Source organism: Camelus bactrianus, chromosome 5 (assembly GCF_048773025.1).
Source record: "Camelus bactrianus isolate YW-2024 breed Bactrian camel chromosome 5, ASM4877302v1, whole genome shotgun sequence".
Classification (NCBI taxonomy): Eukaryota; Metazoa; Chordata; class Mammalia; order Artiodactyla; family Camelidae; genus Camelus; species Camelus bactrianus.
The window spans coordinates 10,322,676-10,344,939 of record NC_133543.1 but is presented as its reverse complement, the minus strand read 5'-3'; the positions used below and the strand labels follow the sequence as shown (position 1 = coordinate 10,344,939).

The 22,264-nt window shown below is 43.0% G+C and overlaps 1 protein-coding gene across 4 annotated transcripts in view; it reads right to left on the bottom strand.

Moving 5' to 3' along the window:
* Positions 1-1,502: 1,502 nt before the first annotated feature.
* CFC1 (cryptic, EGF-CFC family member 1) overlaps positions 1,503-22,264 on the bottom strand; it is a 34,320-nt gene continuing 13,558 nt past the window's right edge. Inside the window, exons 2-8 of one of the 4 annotated variants that reach the window (XM_074363412.1) lie at positions 16,809-16,954; positions 12,347-12,496; positions 11,983-12,032; positions 11,719-11,892; positions 10,856-10,970; positions 10,544-10,653; positions 1,503-1,703 (exon numbers count right to left, since the gene is read on the bottom strand). In XM_074363412.1, the coding sequence (XP_074219513.1) occupies positions 1,582-1,703; positions 10,544-10,653; positions 10,856-10,970; positions 11,719-11,892; positions 11,983-12,032; positions 12,347-12,496; positions 16,809-16,954 (867 nt within the window). In that variant the 3' untranslated portion in view covers positions 1,503-1,581. Of the gene's footprint in view, positions 1,704-10,543; positions 10,654-10,855; positions 10,971-11,718; positions 11,893-11,982; positions 12,033-12,346; positions 12,497-16,808; positions 20,299-22,264 lie in introns of those variants that run through there. The other 3 variants (XM_010970211.3, XM_074363414.1, XM_074363415.1) reach the window with 3 other exon arrangements.

Here is a 22,264-nt window from a genome sequence, read left to right as displayed (position 1 = left end):
GTGGACCTTGTGTTTGTTGGCTTGGTTAGTGTGTGCATGTGTGTGTGTATGTGTGTGTAGCAGCCCATGTAAGTCAGCAGACTTCCCATTTCAGTGCTCACACCAAGAGCTCTCTCTTCACCTGCATGTGCAGTGTCCTGGTGTCCAGGAGGAGTCAAAACCACACTCAAGGTCGAGGCTCCTCAGCTGAGCACTGAGACAGCCCTCTCCGGACAGGGACATTTCAGTGTTGAGTGAAAGATACTTTTCTGCCCACAAAAGCACTCCAGTATATGTAGTTTTATATCACACGCCTGGTAAATCTTATGATGGCCTTTCCATTGAACTCAGCTTTGAGTATTGTAAAGGAAATTCTATGAAGCTTATAAAACAGCAATATGTTGATCAGCTACTTTAATTTAGGCTGTAGAGTCTATCTTAGAGTCCTTTTCTCACTCATAATTTCTTCTTATTGGATTCTTATTGGCTTGTTTGCCTGAATTATTTGTAATATTCTTCTTGTTTTCACTCCTCTGATTTCTGATTATGGTATCTGTCCAAACAAGGTCGGTTTAATCAGCCTGGAGCTGAAAGACTTGACAGATGGGGTTAAGAAACATCTGACTCCTAACCCTGTGTGGTTGGCGGGAAGGCAAGCCCCTTAGCCCACTTTCTTTGCCCCAAGTTCTTTACACGCTGGTTTCAGATTGGGGCTCAGATTCGGTGGCTGGCCTGCAGCAGGGAGGCTGTGCTGCCTGGCGGGCTGCGGGGGACCAGGATCCGGGGGGAGGAGGACTAGCCTCTGGCCTGGCGCTGTCAATTCTCTGGGCTAAATCCTCAACCCGCCTGCCTTTACAGTGAGTTCTGCTGAGATGATCTCCTTTTACGGAGATGTTGGTGATAATCCCAAGAAGTGCTAATTGTCCTGAAAAAAGGCGTCACAACTGAGCTGTTTGCAGAGGAAGCTGGAGGAAAGGCAGAGGGGTGCCTGGCTGCCTGCCTCCAGCCTGAGCTCCATCCCTCCCACCCTCTCTGCACCTTCTCGCCTGGCTTTCTCTGTCTAGGGAGCATTTTGGGGCAGCTGCTCCTTGCCAGACTCAGAGCACAGCGGTGCAGGGGACACCCATGTGGCACCGCCACTTTCCCACCAAGGACTTAGGGACTAGTTGAGTGAACTAGTGAAGGAACGATGTGAAGAGTAGCTGCGTCTACTGCCCATCTCTGCCCGGCCTCAAGAGGCGCTTAAAAGGGAGCTGCTACCGGGAGGGGCCCCGTGCTTGGTCTCCTCCGAAGTCATCGGAGCTTAGGGTTGAATAGGCTCTAGTGTTTACTCCCGCGCATCTAAGTTGTTTACCTTGAAGTACCCAGGAAAGCAAGAAAGGCTTTCTTGAAAATGTTTATTAAACGATACAAATATGCATCTAACGCGCCAGTTTATAAGAAATCAAACAAATCGGTTACTTCCAACATAAAAAATCAAAGAGGCCGCCCAAGCCCGGCCCACCCCCACCCCCACCCCCCCCGCTCCTTCCCGTGGCGCCACCCGGCTCGGCTAGCTGGGTGGCCGGGCAGGGTCCCGCCGCGGCGGAGTCGCAGGTCGGGTCAGCAGGCTCCCGCCTCGCTGAGGATGTATTTCAGGAGGAGGCAGGGCAGGAGGATGAGAACACTCCGTGTGCGCCACGCGCTTCGTGCATTAGCGTGGGAGGCCAGGAAGTCTTTCAGATCTGGGGGAAAAAAAAATCCCAAGAGTGTATAAGACACGCTGCGGCAGGCTTGCTTTCAGAGGGTGAAGCTTGGAGAGGGTGTAGTTCAGTGGCAGAGCGCATGCTTAGCATGCATGAGGTCATGAGTTCGATCCGTTAAATAAAAAATAATAAATAAATAAACCTAATTACCTCTCCCCTCCACCAGAAAAAAGGAAGGAAGGAAGGAAGGAAGAAAGAAAAGAAAAGAAAAGAGAGTGAATCGGAGATGTTTGCACCTGCTCTGATAAAAGCCCCTTTCTGCCTGCGCCTCCTCACTAGACCTTGCCCAGCGGCAGGCTAGCTCATACATCCCCTTCGGCTTAGTCCGCAAACAGCGGGATGTTTGTGTAACTTGGAGAGCTAAGGAGAATCTGTTTACTGTTTTAAAGGCTCACAAAGAAACAGGCCTTCAGCTCCTCTCATTTTGCGCAGGAGCTGACCAAGGTGATCTTTGAGAGTTCCATGCCAAGTCATTTAGCAATCAGGGACAGGTAGATCTGATTTAAAATGTCATCGAATAAAACTGCTTGCCTCCATCCGTTGCAAAGAAGGTCCAACTTTTCCCTCAATTAGTCCTAACACTACTGCTTTGACTAGGAACCATTTATTAAAAGGGAGGAAAGTACCCATTTCTACAGCAATGGCAGACATCCCCGCGGAGGAAGTGACAACCGGACGCAGCTGCACAGCACTGGGGGCTGGGCCCCACCTGGAGTGCCCCTCTCCCCAGGGGTGGCAGTGTGGCTCCTCCACTGCAGGTCTCACTCTGAGCCCCAGGGGTCCGTGAGTCTGGCTTTCTGGATGGCTGGGACGCCAGCCCAGAGGTGTTAAGTGGGAATCTCTGGGGTAGTGGGACCAGGCTTAAGTCCCCTGTGGTGAGTGGTTACTAACAGGTGAAGCTGACAAGCCCCACAGGCACGGCCACAGGCAGGGGCACCAACCCCACTGAGGATTCTCACAAGCAAATCTGGAGCTGGATGTGAGGCGGTCTGGGCAGGGAAGCCTGCAGATAAGAGCGAGCCCAACTTACAGGGAGCCTTCTCCCCAGGGCCGCTGGGCAGAGGCCAGCCTGCTCTTCCCCTAAACAAACCCTCCCAGCTCCGCCCTCTAGGGTACCTTCAGAAGATGCCCTCTGTGCGTGAGAACCTGTGGTGCACATAGACCGGTAGAAACTAATGAGTAATGACAAAGACAAGCCACTGCAGCAGGGACCCGCCCTGCATCTGTCCATAGGTAACTGCCGTGGGAAAGGCCAGGAGGTCACGCTCAGCACAGGACCCAGGCCAGGCCCACTCCAGACCCGGGCACCCTTCCCCACACCACCCCACCGTGGGAGATGGTCATTCCAGGGTCCAGGAACCCCACGAAACAGGAACCTTAGCATGTGGGCCCAGAGGTGGCTCCAGGAAAGCTGAGGGTCTGACAGGTGTTCCCAATGGGAGAAGCAGCTTTGCAGGTGAAGGAGGTGTCAGCCTCTAATGAGCTTCACTGTTGACCTTCCCCTGGTGGAAGGGGCCAGGCTGCCCCTAGAGAAGGATCCAGGCCCTATTGGCAGTCTTTTCTCATACATGAACTCAAAGGCCATTGTTATGGTCACAATGACTCTAATGACAAAGTCAGTACAGAATTTGGTTAGGCTGATTCAGCCCCTCAAGCAGGGGTCCCCAAACTGAGGCTGTGAGCACCATGCAGTGTCCCTCCCAGGGGACCCAAGGTCACCCACTGAGCTTAGAAAGAAAATATTAGAACTTCCACTATATATTTATAGGAAATTTTTAAATAAGCTTTATTTATATTTACTGATTATTAGAATGGACGGAATCAATGGTCCTACGGCCCACCATTATTTTATGTCACACCAAAAGGGAAACTCTGCTGCTGGTGGATGACTTACCATAACCTAGGATTTTAATGATATATTTATCACAAGCCCTTTTTTTAGACTTAGACACAGCAGAGATTTTTCATCACGTATGTTAGTCTTACGCGTGCGTAAAAAGGACGACAAAAGCGAAACCACGCTTGCGCATGCTCAGTGTGGCACTGTGGCACCAGCACTCAGCGCGGAACGTGCTCAAGTGCTTTCACTGATGGGGCGAGGATTTTAAAAAGTTTGGATGAGGGTAACATTACATTTCAGTATGAAGTCCAGAATCAGCATTCCCTAAACTCTCCAATTTGCAGATATCCCTGGATGCCCGCTGACTTCCTCTCTCATTACGACACCAGAGAAGCTCCCCCACTAGAATGGCACCTACCATGGGAGAACGTCCCAGAGGGGTCTGACAAAGGGCCTGCCCTCTCCCGGGCAGCACACCCAGGCTTGGAGCCAGCTGGGGCCAGGACCTGGGAGGGGGCCATCCTTCCCACAGGCCCGAGACCGGCTCCGGCCAGAGACCGGCTGCGGCCCACAGACATTGATTTGCTTGTCGATTGATTGGTTGATTGATTTGTGCCAGAACTATAATTTTTTTTAATTGGGTTTGAAGCAAATGAGGTGAGGCTTGATCTGACCCCAGTCTGACATCAATATGACCTGTTTATCACTGAAGGCATTCCAACCTGCTACTTCTGGTGTCAGCATTTAGGCTCTAAGTTTTAGAATATAATAGTCCTTGATGTTAATGAAATACTTAATTCTCTGGGCTGGGACAGGAAGAATCTCCCTCCTGGTATAATGAGACTTTGGGCTGCTTCAAGGACTAAGCAAACGTCCCTCAAGCTTCAAGCTTGTCTAGATTTTTTTTAAACCCTAATTGAAAATGCTCATCAAAGAGGGCGGGTATAGCTCAGTGGCAGAGTGTGTGCCTAGCAAGCACAAGGTCCTGGGTTTAATTCCTAGTACCTCCATTAAAAAATAAATAAAATCTAATTACCTCCCCTCCCAAAAAAGTGTACAGTGCTGTATGTCAATTGCATCTCAACAAAACTGGAAGAAAAAAAGAATGATTTTTTTAAAAAAAGAAAAAATTGCTCATCAATTATGGCATAGCGGGTATCATTCACAACCTAAAACACATTTTGGTAGATATGCATATACATGCTAGATTATGAAGTAATTCTTTCTAACCTCATTGTACTGACTTGAATACTATTGATGGTGATGGTAATAATGTAACAATAATTTATTTTATGTATAATATGAAACAGTTATAGGGCCTTTTCATCTTAACAAGTCAATAGGGTAAGTGTTGCTGCTGTGGAGATTGAAGCACAGCTATTTAACCTTTCATAAATATCATAAACATTACCACAAGCAATCTTGGTGCTGGGAGGGTATAGCTCAGTGGTAGAGTGCGTGCTTAGCATGCATGAGGTCCTGGGTTCAATCCCCAGTCCCTCCATTAAAAAAAAAAAACATATTCTTGGGGATTTGAACAAGTACTTTGGGGGATTTTCCATGCTTTTCTATTATGCCACATTGCCTCTTTTAATGCAAAATTAACAAATGTAAATGAAGAAAATAATAGAATGGTAGCTACCTGGTCTAAAGCATATGGTATTTAGAACAGTAAAAATTAATTATTTTAATTATAATATAATAGTAGCTAATAACTTATATGGTGTTTCTTCTTTGATGCTGTATTCGGAACTAAAAGGTCAAAGGTCACCCATTCAATATTTATTCAGAATTATTTTGCTCAAAGCATCATTTTAGGTCATGGAACAGAAAAATTAAAAAATAGTTCACACCAACAAATATGACTATTTTGCACAAATTTTATACTTCCACATCTGGGAGGGTGGAGGGTAGGTTATCCTCATTTCACACGAGGAAACTGGGGAAGAAATACTGTTCTTCTGAAACAGAATGGCAAACATGCCTTTGAACAGATATTATATGGGGATTAAGAAAGCCTGTCATTCTTGGACCCACAGAGTATCAGAGCCAGGAGGGCCCTTGGAGACCCTTTGGCTTTCGGGTCCCTGGAGGAGCAAGAGGAGCAGGATTTTGTCGTATGTTGTTAACTTTTTGTGATCCCCCATCCATATGTCTTTTCACATCATTAGAATTATACATACAGTTTTCCTTTCTATCTTCCATATATTCTTCAAAATCATCATAATATCCCATTAAAGGATTTAAAACATTTACTTACCTATTATTCTGCTGCTGGATTTAGAACATGGACAGATTTTCAATATTCTAAATAACACTATCAAAAATACCTTCTTTAAGAGCCCAGAAATAAACCTATGCACTTACAGTCAATTAAACTATGACAAAGGAGACAAAAATATACAATGGAGAAAAGACAGTCTCTTCAATAAGTGGTGCTGGGGAAACTGGACAGCTGCATGTAAAAGAATGAAATTAGAACATTCTCTAACACCATGTACAAAAATAAACTCAAAGTGGATTGAAGACCTAAATGTAAGACTGGATATTATAAAACTCCTAGAGGAAAACATAGGCAGAATGCTCTTTGGCATAAATCACAGCAATATTTTTTTTCAGATCTGTCTCCTAAAGCAAAGGAAATAAAAGCAAAATAAATAAACGGGACCTAATTAAACTTAAAAACTTTTGCATAGCAAAGGAAACCATTGTCAAAACAAAAAGACAACCTACTAAATGAGAGAAAATATTTGCAAATGATATGACCGGTAAGGGGTTAATATCCAACATACATAAATAGCCCATACAACTCAACTTCAAAAAACCTAACAACTAGATTGAGAAAATGGGCAGAAGAAGTAACTAGACATTTTTCCAAAGAGGAAATGCAGATGGCCCACAGGCACATGAAGAGATGCTCAATGTCACTAACTATTAGAGAAATGCAAGTCAAAACCACAGTGAGGTACCACCTCACACCTGTCAGAATGGCTATCATCAAAAAGAACACAAATAACACATGTTGGCAAGGATATGGAGGAAAGGGAACCCTCATACACTGTTGGTGGGAATGTAAACTGGTGCGGCAACTGTGGAAAACAGCATGGTGGTTTCTCAAAAACTGAAAATAGAACTACAATATGACCCGTCAATCCCACTGCTAGGTATATATCCAAACAAAAACAAAAACACTAATTCAAACAGAGACATGCACCCCCTGCGTGCACAGCAGCATTATTTACAATTGCCAAGGTGTGGAAGCAATCTAACTGCACACTGACAGATGAATGGATAAAGAAGATGTGGCACAAACACATACACACAATAGAATACTACTCAGCCATAAAAAGAATGACATTTTGCCATTTGCAGCAACATGGAGGGACTTAGAGGGTATTATGCTAAGTGAAATGAGCCAGACAAAAACAAACTCTGTATGATGTCACTTATATGTGGAATCTAAAAAATACAATGAACTAGAGAATAAAACAAAAAAGAAGCAGACTCACAGATACAGAGAACAAACTAGTGGTTACCAGCTGGAGGAGGGGGGGGGGAGGGGCAATAAGAGGTAGGGGTAAATAAAAGGCTTATTATGGTATTATATGAAATCATGTGTGAAACTTTTGAAAAATGTAAAGCACTATAGAATTTAAAGATTCTTTCATTCAATTAAAAAAAGACATATTTAGGGCAAATCTACTCAGTGGCTCAGAGAAAAGTTTAATAAAAAATGTGATTTTGCCAATAAAAGTTATGATTATATTCATAATGAAATTTTAGTGTTTAAAAAAACACTCAAAAAAAAAACCCTTCATTTTATACTGATAATTATAGGAAGAGTACAGAATAGTAAAGGGGTTCAGAATCAGACCCCAAGCCCTTGTGCACTTTTGGTGGAAATGTACATTTGTGCAGCCCTTATGGAAACCAGTATGGAGGTTCTTCAAAATATTAAAAATAGAACTACCATATGATCCAGCAATTCCATTTCTGGGTGTTTATCTAAAAGCAATGAACACACTAACTTGAAAAGATACATGCACCCCCATGTTCATTGCACATTATTACAATAGCCAAGACATAGAAGCACCTAAGTGTCCACTGATGGATGAATAGATTTAAGAAGTGTGAGATATATGTGCAATACATATTATTGATATAGAAAATGTGAGATATATATAATAAAATATTGTTCAGCCATTAAAAAAAAAAAGAAAATCTTGCCATTTGCAACAACATAGGTGGACCCTGAAGGCATTCTGTTAAGCAAAGTAAGTTAGACAAAAAAGACAAATACCATCTGATCTCACTTTTTTGTGGAATCTAAAAAAAAAGAAAGAAAGAAACCAAACTCATAGATACAGAGAACAGCCTGGTGGTTGCCAAAGGTGGGGCAGGGAGTGAAATGGGTGGAGGGGGTCAAAAGGTACGAACTTCCATTTATAAAATAAATAAGTCCTGGGGACGTAATGTGCAGCGTGGTGACTATAGTTAACAGTACAGTACTGCATATTTGAAAGCTTCTAAGAGATTAGATCTTAAAAGTTCTCATCACAGGAAAAAAAAAAGTATCACTACATGTGGTGATGAATGTTAGCGAGACTCGCTGTAGTGATCATTTCTTAACATATACAAATCACTGTGTTGTGCACCTAAAGCCAATACAATGTCATACGGCAATTATATCTCAACTTAAAAATCAAGTGTTTGACATAGTTCAGGGATGTGCTTATGTGCTCTGTGAATGGCAGCAGTTTTATTCACAGATTAACATTAATTATATATGAATTACCATTATGTCAATGTTTATATCAATATAGTATGTTAATCTATAGTATCTTTAAATAATTTAAATGTTATTATAAAACATCATAGTGTTTCTAAATTAACAACTAACCTGGTGATTACCTCTTAAGTAAAAAAAAAAAGAATCATCCTGTTTACTAGCTGGAGGAGTTAACCACTCTGAGCCTCAGTTTCCTCATACATAAAAGGTATAATACTATTTCATAGGCTTGTTAATAAGAGAATTGAACGGGATTAAGTGTATAAAGTGCCTGAAATATGCTGAGAGCTAACAGACAGGTATCATCAGAATCACTGTCATCACATCACCATGACCGCTGTCAGCACAGCCACCACCATTGTCGCCCACCCCAAAGCATGATCAATGGATCAGAGCACAATCTGTCACTGTCCTTTTTGCAAGTGACAAATTACTCTGAAAGATGCCTGCACTATTTTGTTCAACTTTGATAAGCAGAAGCCATATTTTCGGAGTCACTGTCACTGTCCTTGGCAGAGAGCAGTCCCAGTCTTGATGTTTCCAAGAATGTGAAATTGTGAGCGGATATCCTGGGACCCAGTCCTTGCTCTGTTGCTTCTGAGCCCGAGCTGGCGTTGCTTAGGAGACTGGAAACGATCCCAGCCAGCCCCTTCCCCACATCGCTGCGGGCAGCCCCAGTGACAAGCGGGAAATGACTTCACCTGCAGGGTTACACAGCTACCACCTGCAATTCCAATGCCTAGACCTTCATTTGTGTCCTCTTTTCTCTGGGGCATGGAAGGCGCAGCCAGTGAGCAGGACCAGCAGATGGAGAGCCCAGTAGGAGAGGGCAGGAGGAGCAGGACATTGTCCCATAAACACACTCGCATCTACAGGCACTGCTGGCACCACGCAGAGCTGGCTAAGAAGAAGGGGGAGCAGGAAGCGGGGCTGAAGGGCTCCACCCTACAAGGGCTGCTCCTCTCCTGCAGCTGGGACAGTGCACAAGGGGGGCTGATGTGGGGCTGAAGGGCTGCACCCCCATTAGGAGCATCCCTAGACTGCTAATCCTCCCCAAAGGGGAGGAAGGGGTAGGGAGGGGTGAGAAGGTGGCTTTAAAGCTGAGCATGCATGAACTGTGTCCTCCATTCATGGCCCCAACCAGGGCATCCCCCCGAGAGGGTGGGAGCAGGAAGGTGGCTTGAAGGGCTCCCCCCACAAGAGCTGCCCTCCATTGCGGTCGGGACAGTGCACAAGGGGATGCGAAGTGAGACTGGAGGCTTGTGCTACCGTTGAGTGTGCCTTAGGTTGTGGGATTTGCCCAGAGCTGCCTACGGTGCAAGGAGGAACAGGAGAGCCGGCGGAGGGGCTCCACAAGGCCCAGAGCTAACAAAGGGGGCTGAAGGGCTGTGCTGCCGTCAGCTGTGCCCCCTCTCCGCTGCCCCGGCCAGCGCTTACTGAATAGGGGCCAGAGCAAGGACGAGGGGTGCAAGCGCCGTGCCTCCTTCACCTGTGCCCCCGGGCCCTGCCCCAGGCGCCATCTCAGCAGAGCGGCTGTTTTCGGACCTAGGAAATCAGTGTTCCTTACTCAGTTTTACAAGGGAGACATTTGCATTGAGTTGGAAACTGCTGAGAATCTTCACAAAATTAGTGTTCACCCCGCATGTTCTCCACACCCCGCTAGCTTTTATCTATTTACGCGGCAGGCCTGAGCCGTGGGTACAAGGCACCTTCCTTCCCAGGGGGCACGGACGCGGTGGCCTTGAAGAGCAGCGCCTGGCGGCGCAGGCCTGTCCCCGTCCTGCCGCAGGGTGTCCTTCGCATGCCACAGTTGAGAACGTGGTGTTGATGTCGTGCAAAGAAATCCGACAGAGATTTAGTTTGGGGAAACTGTCTGCCTGGGGTGGCTCTGTTTACCAGCTTGTGCGTGCCCCAAATTCTACTCTCTGTAAAGGACACTGTTTGGACATCACGTTGAAGCCCAATAATTGAGATATGGCAAATTTAGGAATGAATTTTTAAATGGTAATACTGATTTTTTAAAAAAAAAATTATGTGATTCACAGCGAATGTGACTTTCTCCAGGGATGAATGGCCCCAGATTGCTCATTCCTGTGTCTCCTGGCACAGGTAGATTTCTATGGATCCGTATTATAAAGAAGCAAATGCATGCGTGTGTGGACTGTGAGCCCAGGACGCGGGTCCGCTTACCGCAGCGGCCGGGTGTCTGGCGGGGGAGGCAGTGCAGGGCCGCAAAGACGCACCTGCAGAGGCGGCAGCCGCGGAAGGTCCAGGCTCCGTGCACCAGGGCGCCGCATTCGCTGGGGAGGCCCAGGCCCGGCGTTAGAGCGGCCGGCGCGCCGCCATGGCCCTGCCCCGGAGCGCGCCCCTGCCCCGGAGCGCGCCCCAGCCCCGCCCCCTAGCATCCAGGTCCCGCCCCTCTCACCTCCCCTCACCCCGCCCCCGGCGCACTGCTAGTCCCGCCCACTGCCCCCGCTCCAGCCCGCTCAACCCCGCGCCTACCTGTGCCTCTGGTCGTGCTCGCAGTAGCGACCGGTGAAGTGGGCGGGGCACACGCAGAAGCTGCCCAGCACGCAGGTGCCGCCGTTCCTGCAGCAGCGCGGGCGCGGGGGCGCACCTGTGGGGTCGTCTGGGAGTCAGCTCCGCGCTGCCCTCTCCGTTTGACATGTCCGAGGAGCGCCGAGCGAGATCGCCCCGGGAAGGCAATAAAATTAGTTCCCTGCTAAGAGTGTTTGCTCAGGTAAACCCTGCTTGTTAATTTAAGGATTAAAAACAAACTACCGGCGGTGCAAGCGGGTCGGGGCGAGCCCTATAACAGGCGGGGAACCCCTGCCCCCTGCAAGTAGGGTTTTCTTTCTTCCTTCCTTTCACATGGTAAAGTTAGGCTGTGAGTTCCCACAACAGTGCTTAAACACAGGCCTCCTGGCGGGGACCACCCACGGGTGCGAAGACGCCAAAAAAAAGTTTAAATCCCTCTCCGCCCCCACCGCCCCTTCCCCAGAGGGACACGACCTGGGGACCGCGGTCTGGAGCCTTAGAGTCTGCAATAAACCTAGCAAAGGTCCGCTATTATCTTAGGTTAGGATATTTGCTCTGGACCTACAGAGAAAAGGCATTTAAGAGCAAATGCAACTTTTACCAATGAAACAGTAAAACATTTTTTCAGAATAAAAGAACACCTAGCTATGAAATATTTTTTACTTTATAGCGTATCATCATTTGAAGATGATAAAATGTTATCTCTTGGGTTTTTCTTTTGATCCTTAATTTATCCTAGGGTTTTGTTTTTGTTTTTTTTTTTTTTCCAGATCCTAAACTCGGAGTCCACTGACTGAGATGACCTTTGTGTCAGCATCGCGACTTACGCTCCTGCAAAGCCGGGGAGTGGGGAAATGCACCCCGCGGCCTCCAGCCGTCTGCGCTGTCATTCATCTCCCTAAAATTATTCAAGGTCCAGTTGAGTGTTTTCTGCTGGAGCTTCTGAGCTGGAGCATTGTTGATTTCTTCTCTACTGCGTTTGTATTTCTCTCTTTGATAACCTTTTCAGAAATTTAAAACGTGAGACTAATAGTGATTGAGAAACAAATATACAATAAAAACCAAGAGACTATAAACAGAATGCTTCTTACTGTTTCCCACGTGGATCATCTCTAATGCCAAACTGATCAGAAACAGAAGCCTGGAATATTTAAAGAAAATTATTGAAGTTTCAAATATTAAAAAGTATAAGCATAAATTTACATATGTATAAAATGTCATGCAATCATATACAAATATATAAGTATATAAATGTATATGTTTAATGCATAATAAATGTTACCCATTTTGTAACTTGTAGAGTTTGATTAATGTTGTCAGTCCTTAGAAAGATTTTGAGACCAAGAAAGTGTACATACCCCTTGATGAGAAGCAACGCTGTAGGCGCACTGCAATCTATTCGAGGCTCTTGAACACCCCTCTTGGCTATAAGATCTGGGTGACATATGTCCTTACCTAACAGAGTGCCTCCGGGTCATTTTCCCACTGACACGTCTGGTATAAAAGGCTCCTTCTCTCATGGATACATTGCAGATGGATTCCAAGGAAGTTGAAATTGAAGAGTTTTTGTATTTGCAGGTATCTTTACCACAAACCCTGGAATAGCTGCATCAGAACACAAGACGGATAAGTACAGAAGATGCAGGTGTCTCCTACCCTCTCCCCAGGCCGAGAAACAACAACGAGAAACCGCAGTGAGGTCTCTGAGTTCTGCTGGGCAACTCCCTTAGGCAGTGGTCTGCTGTGACAGTCAGGGCCAGCGCAGAACCTCAAGGACCAGCCCCTCAATGAGACCCGGCAGGGGGCGGGTGATGGGGGCGGCGCGGGGTGGAGACACAGGCTGATTCTCTCCCCAGCAGTGTTCACAGTGCTGATAGCAGCCTGAGCGTTCAACCCCTGATGCAAAACATCGGTGACCAAGGCAACAAGCTTTGCCCTCCCCCAAAAAACAAATAAACAAAAAATTAAAACTCCAATTTGAACAAATAAGTTTTCATAGGAAAATGGAGATTTTATATCGCACACTTCTTATACTGAAAAATGGTGAGGGGGCCCAGCAGGAGAAGGGAGCTGTTGTGTGGGATATGGCCAGCAGCCTTGGGTCCCAAAAGTCTTGAGCAGAGAACATGAATTTAAAGGGAGATAGTTCAAAACCTGCTTTCTGAGGATTCATCAGTATTTTCACAACCTGGTCCTTTTCTTTTCCCAGCACAGTGGCGAATATGTCATAATAATGACCCCCTTAATTTAGCGCCCCTCTGGGGAGGCACGATTATTACCCCCCAAAGCAAAAGGCGAGGCAACTGAGGCTTACAGTTTAAACCCAAAACTTTTGGCATTTAGATTTTTGACAAACAAATGCACAGAAATTAAGAAAGCTGCAGGGCACTCGGTATCTGAAGACCACTGAGTGCCAGGGTCACTGCCACCCGCTAGTGTCTGGCGAGCAGCTTGCTCTGAATCCCAGAGGGGAGTGATTGTCAGTGGGGGTGCTCTTCTGGAACTTGCTAATTTCAGTTTTTCTAATTGCCAAAATAGTGACCGAGATCCTTTTTTCAGCAGCACAGAGGACATCCTGCAACTCTGGTACAAATTGCTCTATGATTTTAGAACTGCTTTCTAAACATAGCCTGCTTTCTCCAAAGATGAAATCGTCTTTGATACTGATTTAATGTTTTAAACCTTGAAATGGGAAGTTAATGAAAAAGGCTGTTAAGTAAACCAAGAACTGGGTGAGCCTGGCTGCCGTGTGGCCTCCCAAGAACTGGGTCTCAGTGGCAACAAAGCCTGCAGGGACTGTCTCCTCAGCCCTTCATGAAACTTCTATAATGGGAGTCACGACAAGTATACTTTTAGACTTAATGAGTATTACTTGTTAATTGCATAATTTAGTTATATCTAAATGTGAGTACATTTATGACTTTAAATCAATAGGAACTTTTTTATGAGCAACAAAAATCACAGATAAGCAAAAGTATTATATTTCTTTGAATGAAAAGTTTTAAAACTGTTCAATTTATAGGATGATACTGAATCCAAATCTTTCTGGTAATATTAAAGTTTTACAAGTGTTGCTCAAATCTGATTTTCCCCTTCAGTTTCTTTCATTGCATTTTATATTTTCAAATGTACACAAAAGCTAGGACAATGACCCAAAAAAAACTGGGGTTCAACAATTTAGTATCAACCTTTGCTGATTTCCTTTATCATCCCCCACACTTTTTCCCCTCTGAGGTTTTTCAAAGCAACTCTCAGATATCATGATATTTCCCATGTCAAATAAGGTTTTGAAAACTTGCATCTTGTAATAGATGAAACTGTAGAAGAAGGAAAGGAAGTGTCTTGCCAGAAAGACAGGGCTGAGAGGCTAGAAATAGCCATGAATGTCCTATCTCTGGCTGTTTGCTAAACCTCTGAAGTCAGCTCTGAGGAGGGAAAGGAAGGGCTGATGGCCTTGGGGTGATAAAACACTCTGTCACTTGCTCTCATTTACTTAAAGGTCTTATGAAAAGAGTTTTGCATTTCACTACCCAAGGAGCCTGTGTTTGCTTAGTGAACAAGGCCCGGCTGGAAGAGGTTGCCTGGGGAGTGGCTGGAGGCCCCCCGTGGTGGGCAGGCAGACCCCCTGGTCTGGGGAAGGTCCTCTTTCTTGTTATCAGTTGTAAACAGATAAGACTGGAGCCAGGCCGGCCACCCCTCAGTGCTCCAGTGGAACTTCTGGCTCATTTTGAGCTGACATAAGGTGTGGGAATTGGCATGCCCTGTCTCGGGACTGGAGACCATCCCACCTCTGCGTCCTCAGTACAGCAGTCACCGAGGAAATGTCCCACACCAATTAGGCAAGAGGGAGTTCTCCGGGACTGACTTTTGAGCAGTGGTTGTCCTGTGTGCTCACTGGGGTTTCCAGGAAGCTCTTGAACTGTGCTTAGGCCACACCTCAGACTCTGCTCAGAAGACAGAGCAGTTATCTCAAAATAAAACATTTAATCAGGAAAAAAAAAAAAAAGGCCTTACATACTAGAAAACCTTGAAAACACTCCATTTGTGCTGGTTTGGGGACTCTGCCGTCAGGGCTGTCAAAATACTATGGGGGGAGCTACCATCAGGATTTTTAAAACCTGCCCAGGGGGTTCCAGTGTACAGCCCAGCCTGTGACCGCATCCAAGCCCTACCTGGCTGTGTGACCCCAACAATGGGAACCCTCGTCTTTGCACCCCTGCCTTCTGGCACAGTGCCTGATGCAGGGTACCACACAGCAGAGTCAATGTGCTGTCACACTTACACCCACTTGTCAGTGAGGGACTGCAATTTAAGAAGCTAAAAAAGCATCTTGGGGATTGTGACTAAGAAACAGCTGTGCAGAGACTCGAACACAGGTTCGTCTGACCTCAAATCTGTGTTTGCGGACATAGTGAGTAATCTGATGGTGACAGGGCAGGGGGTGGAAGGGATAAATTGGGAGTTTGGGATTTGCAGATACTAACTGCTATATGTAAAGTAGATACACAAGTTTCTTCTGTAGAGCACATGGAACTATATTCATTATCTTGTAGTAACCTATAATGAAAAAGAATATGAAAACAAATCTATGTATGTATCTGTTTGACTGAAACATTATGCTGTACACCAGAAATAACTGACGCACTGTGAACTGATTATACGTCAATTTTAAAAATCTGTGTTTGATTCAATTTGCTTTAAAATTATTTAGTGTTTGATATAGGCTAGGTATACTGTCCTCACTGAGTTGCACTGATTGTTTTGTTTTATGGTCATCACATCCAGATGACATAGTTACTTTCCCATTTTGTAGGTGAGGAAAAATGAGGTTTCAGGAGTTGAGGACTTGCACAGTGCCTCCCAGCAGTGACAGCGGTCAGAAGCCAAGCTACTGAGCCGGCTGAGGGCTTCTGTGGGACACAGTGGAGGGCACTAGATGGAGGGACACTGCCCCCCTCCTGCAGGGAGGGATTTAGAGAGCAGAAAGCATTTACAAAAGTGGGACGATGATGGAGGTTACAGGAGGTGCGGGGAGGAAAGTTGAAAGCACTGACTTGACTATAGAGGGAAGGACGAGGGGGAGGGGACCTCAGGAGGGGTGGAAGGGCAGGAGGAGGAGGTGTGTGTGGAGACATGCGATGCTGGAGGAACTGTAGCATAGAAAGGCCAGAGGACCAGGAAACTGGAAGCTCCTCCAGGGACTCACACAGACCTGAGTAGGGATCAAATGGGATTAAAGAGAAAAGAGTAAATTCTAAACATATTTTTAATCACCAGTGTCATTTTCTCTGATTATGAAGAATGTACACAGGGAACTATATTCAATATCGTGTAGTAATCTATAATGAAAAAGAATATGAAAAGGAGTATATGGATGTATGTATCTGACTGAAACATTATGCTGTACACCAGAAATTGACACAATATTGTAAGCTGGCTATACTTCAGTTAAAAAAAAAACATAATGCATTCTGATGTTAGTCAATTTGGGAAGAACAGAAAAACACAAAAGAGAAGGTAAAACTCACTCGTATTCTCATTGCTCGGAAATGACTATTAGCTTTTTCATCCAAGTCCATTATTATCCCCCTTGTCAAAAATGAGGCAAGTGAGACTTAGAATTCAAGTTAGATTTTGGGAAAACATGAACTGTGCATGTTTAGAAGAAGCAGCCTGCAGGAAGCATGTGCAGTGTCTGAAGACCACTGAGCACAGGGGTCACTGCCACCTGCCACTGTGCCTTTTTTTAGATTAATCCTGGGTGATTTTTATATTTTCATTTTTTTGTAAATGATACGATCTTTGTTATGTGATTTTTCTCTTTGCCGTTTGTATTCAGGAATACAACTAAGTTTTTTTTAATTGTGGTAAAATATATACAACACAAAATGTCTTACAAGGTGCTGTAAAAACTTACCATAGACTGGGAGGCTTAAACAGCAGACATTTCTTTCTCACAGTTCTGGAGCCTCGGGAGTCCAAGATCAAGGGGCCGACAGAATGGGTTCCTGGTGATGGATTCCTCTCTGCCTGGCTTACAAACACCTGCCTTCTCACTGTGTCCTCATGTGGCAGAAAGGGAGGGCAGGAAGTAAGCTCTCTGGTCTCTGCTGACAAGGGCACCTATCCCACCTTGAGAGCCCCATCCTCATTACCTGATCTGAACCTCCTAAAAGTCTCATCTCCAAAATACCATCACATTGGGGGTTATGGCTTCAACACATGAATTTGGGGGACCCAATCCAGCCCATAGCAAAATTTGCCATTTTATCATATATAAGTACAATTCAGTGGTATTAATTACATGCACAATTTGTTTTGCAGCCATCACCACTAATTCAAAACATTTTCGTTACCCCAAAAGAAACTGTACCCATCAGGCAATAACTCCCCATTGACTGCCCACTTGGCCATAGGTAACCCCTAATATACTTTCTGTCCTTATGAATTTGCCAATTCTAGATACTTCATGTGAGTGGAATCATACAATATTTGCTCTTTTCCTTCTGGCTCATTTCACTTAGCTTCATATATTCAGGTTCATCCATGTTGTAGCCTGTGTCAGAACTTTATTCCTTTGCATGGCTAAGTACTATTCCATTGTATGTATAAATACCATATTTTATTTATCCATTCTTCTGAGGATGCACATTTGGTTTGGTTCCACCTTTTGACTACTGGGAATAATACGGCAATGAGCATTGGTGTGTAAATGCCTGTTTTGAGTTTTTTGTTTGTTTTTGAGTATAGTCAGTTACAATGTGTCAGTTTCTGGTGTACAGCATAGTGTCACAGTCATGCATATATATAGATATATTTGTTTTCATATTCTTTTCCATTAAAGGTGATTACAAGATATTGAATATAGTACCGAGTCCTTGTTTTTTAATTCTTTTTGAGCATATATACCTGGAATAGAATTGTGAGGTCATATGGTCATACTGTGTTTAACTTTAGGAGGCGCTGCCAAACTGATTTCCACAGTGGCTGCACCATTTTACATTGCTACCAGCAGTGTTCTAATTTTTCCACGTCTGCACCAACATTTGTTATTTTTTGTTTTCTGGTAATTGCCACCCTAATGGATGTGAAGTGACGACGATTATGGTTTTGATTTGCATTTCCCTAATAGCTAGTGATGAGCATCTTTTCATGTGCTTATTGACATTTTTATATATTCTTTAGAGAAATGTCTATTCAAGTTTTCCCTGTTTTTAAATTGGGTTGCTTTTTTTTCTATTGTTGACTGGTGGCAGTTCTTTCTATGTTCTGGGTATGAGCCCCTAATAAAATATACAACTTGCAAATATTTTCTCCTGTCGTATAGATGATCTCTTCGCCATTCTTGTTAATGTCCTTTGATGAATGAAAGTTTTTGGTTTGGGAGTCTAATTTTTTCTTTTGTTGCCTGTTCTTTTGGTGTCATACTTAAGAAACTATCACCAAATTAAAGGCCGTGAAGATTTCCCCCTATGTTTTCTTCTAAGAGTTTTATAGTTTTAGCTCTTAAGTTTGTATCTTTGATCCACTTGGTTAATATCTGTATATGGTGTAAGGTTAGGGCCCATCTTCATTCTTTTGCTTGTGGATGTCCAGTTTTCCTAGTACCATTTATTGAGGAGACAATTCTTCTCCTCGAATGGTTTTGGCATCCTTGTTGGAAATCAGTTGACCATAGATGAGAAGGGTTATATCTGGGCTTTCAATCCTGAGCCACCGGTCTGTCTATCCTTATGATAGTACCACACTTTTTCCCCACACATCTTGCTTACTCTAGCTTACTATTAAGATTTGAAATTGAAAAGTGTTAGTCCTTGTGTTCTGTTCTTTAAAAGATTGTTTTGGCTGTTTGATGCTCTTGAATTTTAGGATGGGATTTACTGTTTCTACAGGAAACATTGTTTGGATTTTGATAGGGATTGTATTGAATCTGAATATCACTTTGGGTAGTATTGGCATCTTAACAATATGAAGCCTTTCAATCCATAAACATGAAATGTCTTTCCTTTTATTTAGGTCTTTCAAATTTTCTTTCAACAATGTTTCATAGTTTTCAGTAGACACGACTTACACTGCCTTGGATAAATTTATCTCTTTTTGATGCTAGTGTAGGCTTTCTTAATTTCCATTTTTGGATTGTTCATTGCTAGTGTATAGAAATAAACTAATCTTGTGTGTTGATTTTGTATGCTATAACTTTGTTGAATTCATTTATTAGCTATAACGAGTTTTTTTGTGGAAGCTTTTTTGTGAAATTCCTTTGTGATTTCTCCTTTGTCATGTCAGTTCTTTGAGTGTGTTGTTTAGTTCCCACGTATTTGTGAGTTTCCAAGTTTTCCTTTTATTGGTGATTTCTAGTTTCATTCCGTTGTGGTTGGAAAGATAATTTGTATGACTTCAACCTCTAAAATGTAGTAAGACTTTTTTTTGTGTGGCCTAACATATGGTCTACCCTGGAGAATGGCCCATGTGTACTTGAGAAGAATGTTTTCTGCTGCTGCTGAATAGAGTGTTCTGTATGTCTTTTAAGTCTTAATAGACCTGGTTGTTCTAGTCATAATTGAAAACAGGATATCACATTCTCCAATTATTATTGTAGAACTGTCTATTTCTCCCTTCAATTCTGTCAGATTTCACTTAGTGGAACTCGTTGTTAGGTGTGTGTATGTTTATAAATTTGTGTATCTTCTTCATGGATTAGAACTTTCATCAATATATAAAAGTACTTCTTTGTCTTTTGCAACCTTTTTTGCCTTAAAATTTCTTTTGTCTGATAATATAGCCACTGCTGCCCTCTTTGGCTACTATTTGAGTGAAATACCTTTTTCTATCCTTTAAATTTTAACCTATTTTGCCTTTGTATCTAGAGTGAGTCTTTTATAGATAGGCCATGTCCTTTACATTTTAATCCATCCTGCCAATATCTGCCTTTTAATTAGAGAGTTTAAAATAAGATTTTAATGGCTGCAAAGTATTCTTTTTATAAATTACCCACATTTTTAAAATATCCTATGCTGGACATTTTAATTATTTCTTTTTTTTAAACAATTTTGGACAAAAATATGATGAACATTTTTATCCACAAATTTCTGTGGATTATTTAGAGTAATAATAACTTAGGATAACTTTCTAGAAATAAAATTATTGGTTCAGACTCCTAATAGCCAAAGCAATCTTGAGAAAGAAAAACAAAGCTGAAGGCATCATGCTTCCCAATTTCAAACAATATTACAAAACTACAGTAATCAAAACAGCATGGTATTGGCATAAAGACAATTGCATAGACCAGTGAAAGAGAATAGAGAGCCCAGAAATAAACCCACACATATGTGGTAAATTAATTTGACAAAAGAGCCAAGAATATACACTGAGGAAAGGACAGTCTCTTCAATAAATGGTGTTGGGAAATTGGACAGCCATGTGCAAGAGAGTGAAACTGGACCACTATTTTACACTATACATAAAAAATTAACTCAAAGTGGATTAAAGCCTTAAATGTAAAACCTGAAACCATAAAACTCCTAAAAGAAAATATAGGCAATAACCTCCTTGACATCAGTCTTGGTGATGATTGTTTGGATTTGATACCAAAAGCAAAGGCAACAAAAGCAAAAATAAACAAGTGGGACCACGTCAAACTAAAAAGCTTCCACACAGCAAAGGAAACCATCAACAAAGTGAAAAGGCAACCTACAGAATGAGGGAAAATATTTTCAAATCATATATCTGATAAGGGATTATTACCCCAAATATATAAAGAACTCACAAAGTCAATAGCAAAATACAAACAGACAAACAAACAAGCCCAAACAAGTAACAACAACAGCAAAACCCAGACAGTCTGATTTAAAAAACAGACAGAGGAACTGAATAGATATTTTTCCAAAGAAGATATACAGACAGTCAACAGGTATATGAAAAAGTGCTCAACATCACTAATCATCAGGAAAATGCAAATCAAAACTACAATGAGATATCACCTCACACCTGTTAGAACGGCAATTATCAGAAAGACGAAAAAATAACAAGTGTTGCTTTCATGTCTTGGTTGTTGTAAATAGCACTTCTATGGATACTGGGGTTCTTGTATCTTTTTCATTAAGAGTTTTCAGCTCTTCTGGATATGCCCAGGAGTGGGATTGCTGGATCACACGGTAACTCTATTTTTAGTTTTTTAAGGAAACTCCATACTATCCTCCATAGTGGCTGCACCAATTTGCATTCCCCGCAGCAGTGTAGAAGGATTCCCCTTTCTCCACACCTGCCCAGCATTTATTATTTGTAGCCTTTTTTGATGATGGACATTCTGACTGATGTGAGCTGGTACCTCATTGTAGTTTTGATTTACAATTCTCTAATAATTAGTGATGTTGAGCATTTTTTCATGTGCCTGTTGGCCATCTGTATGTCTCCTTTGGAGAAACGTCTATTTAGGTCTTCTGCCCATATTTTGATTGGGTTGCTTGTTTTTCTAATATTGAGCTGTATGAGCTGTTGTATATTTTGGAAATTAACCCCTTGTCGGTCATATCATTTGCAAATATTTTCTCCCATTCAGTAGGTTGTCTTTTCATTTTGTTTAGGATTTCCTTTGCTGTGCAAAAGCTTACAGGTTTGATTAGGTCCCCTTTGTTTATTTTTACTTTTATTTCTTTTGCCTTGGGAGGCTGATCTAAGGAAGTATTGCTGCAATTTATGTCAGAGAGTGTTTTGCCAATGTTCTCCTCTAGTAGCTTTATGGTGTCATGCCTTATATTTAAGTCTTCAGCCATTTTGAGTTTATTTTTGTGTATGCTGTGAGGCAGTGTTCTAACTTTATTGACTTACATGTGGTTGTCCAGCTTTCCCAACATCACCTGTTGAAGAGACTGTCTTTTCTCCATTGTATACTTGTGCCTCCTTTGTTGAAGATTGACCATAGGTGTGTGGATTTATTTCTGGGCTCTCTGTTCTTTTCCATTGATCCATATGTCTGTACGTGTGACAATATTATGCTGTTTTGATTACTGTAGCTCTGTAGTATTGTCTGAAGATTATGCCTCCAGCTCTGCTCTTTAGGAATCCTTAGGAATGCTTTGGCAGTTCTGAGTCTTTTGTGGTTCCATATAAATTTTAGTATTATTTGTTTTAGTTCTGTGAAAAATGTCCTGGGTAATTTGATAAGAACCACATTGAATCTCCAGATTGCTTTGGCTAGTATGGCCATTTTAATAATATTAATTCTTCCAATCCAAGAGCATGGGATATTTTTCCATTTCTTTCAATCATCTTCAGTTTCCTTTATCAATGTTTTATAGTTCTCAGTGTATAAGTTTTTCACCTCCTTGGTCAGGTTTATTCCTATGGGGTTTTTTTTAGGTGACTTTAAAGCAG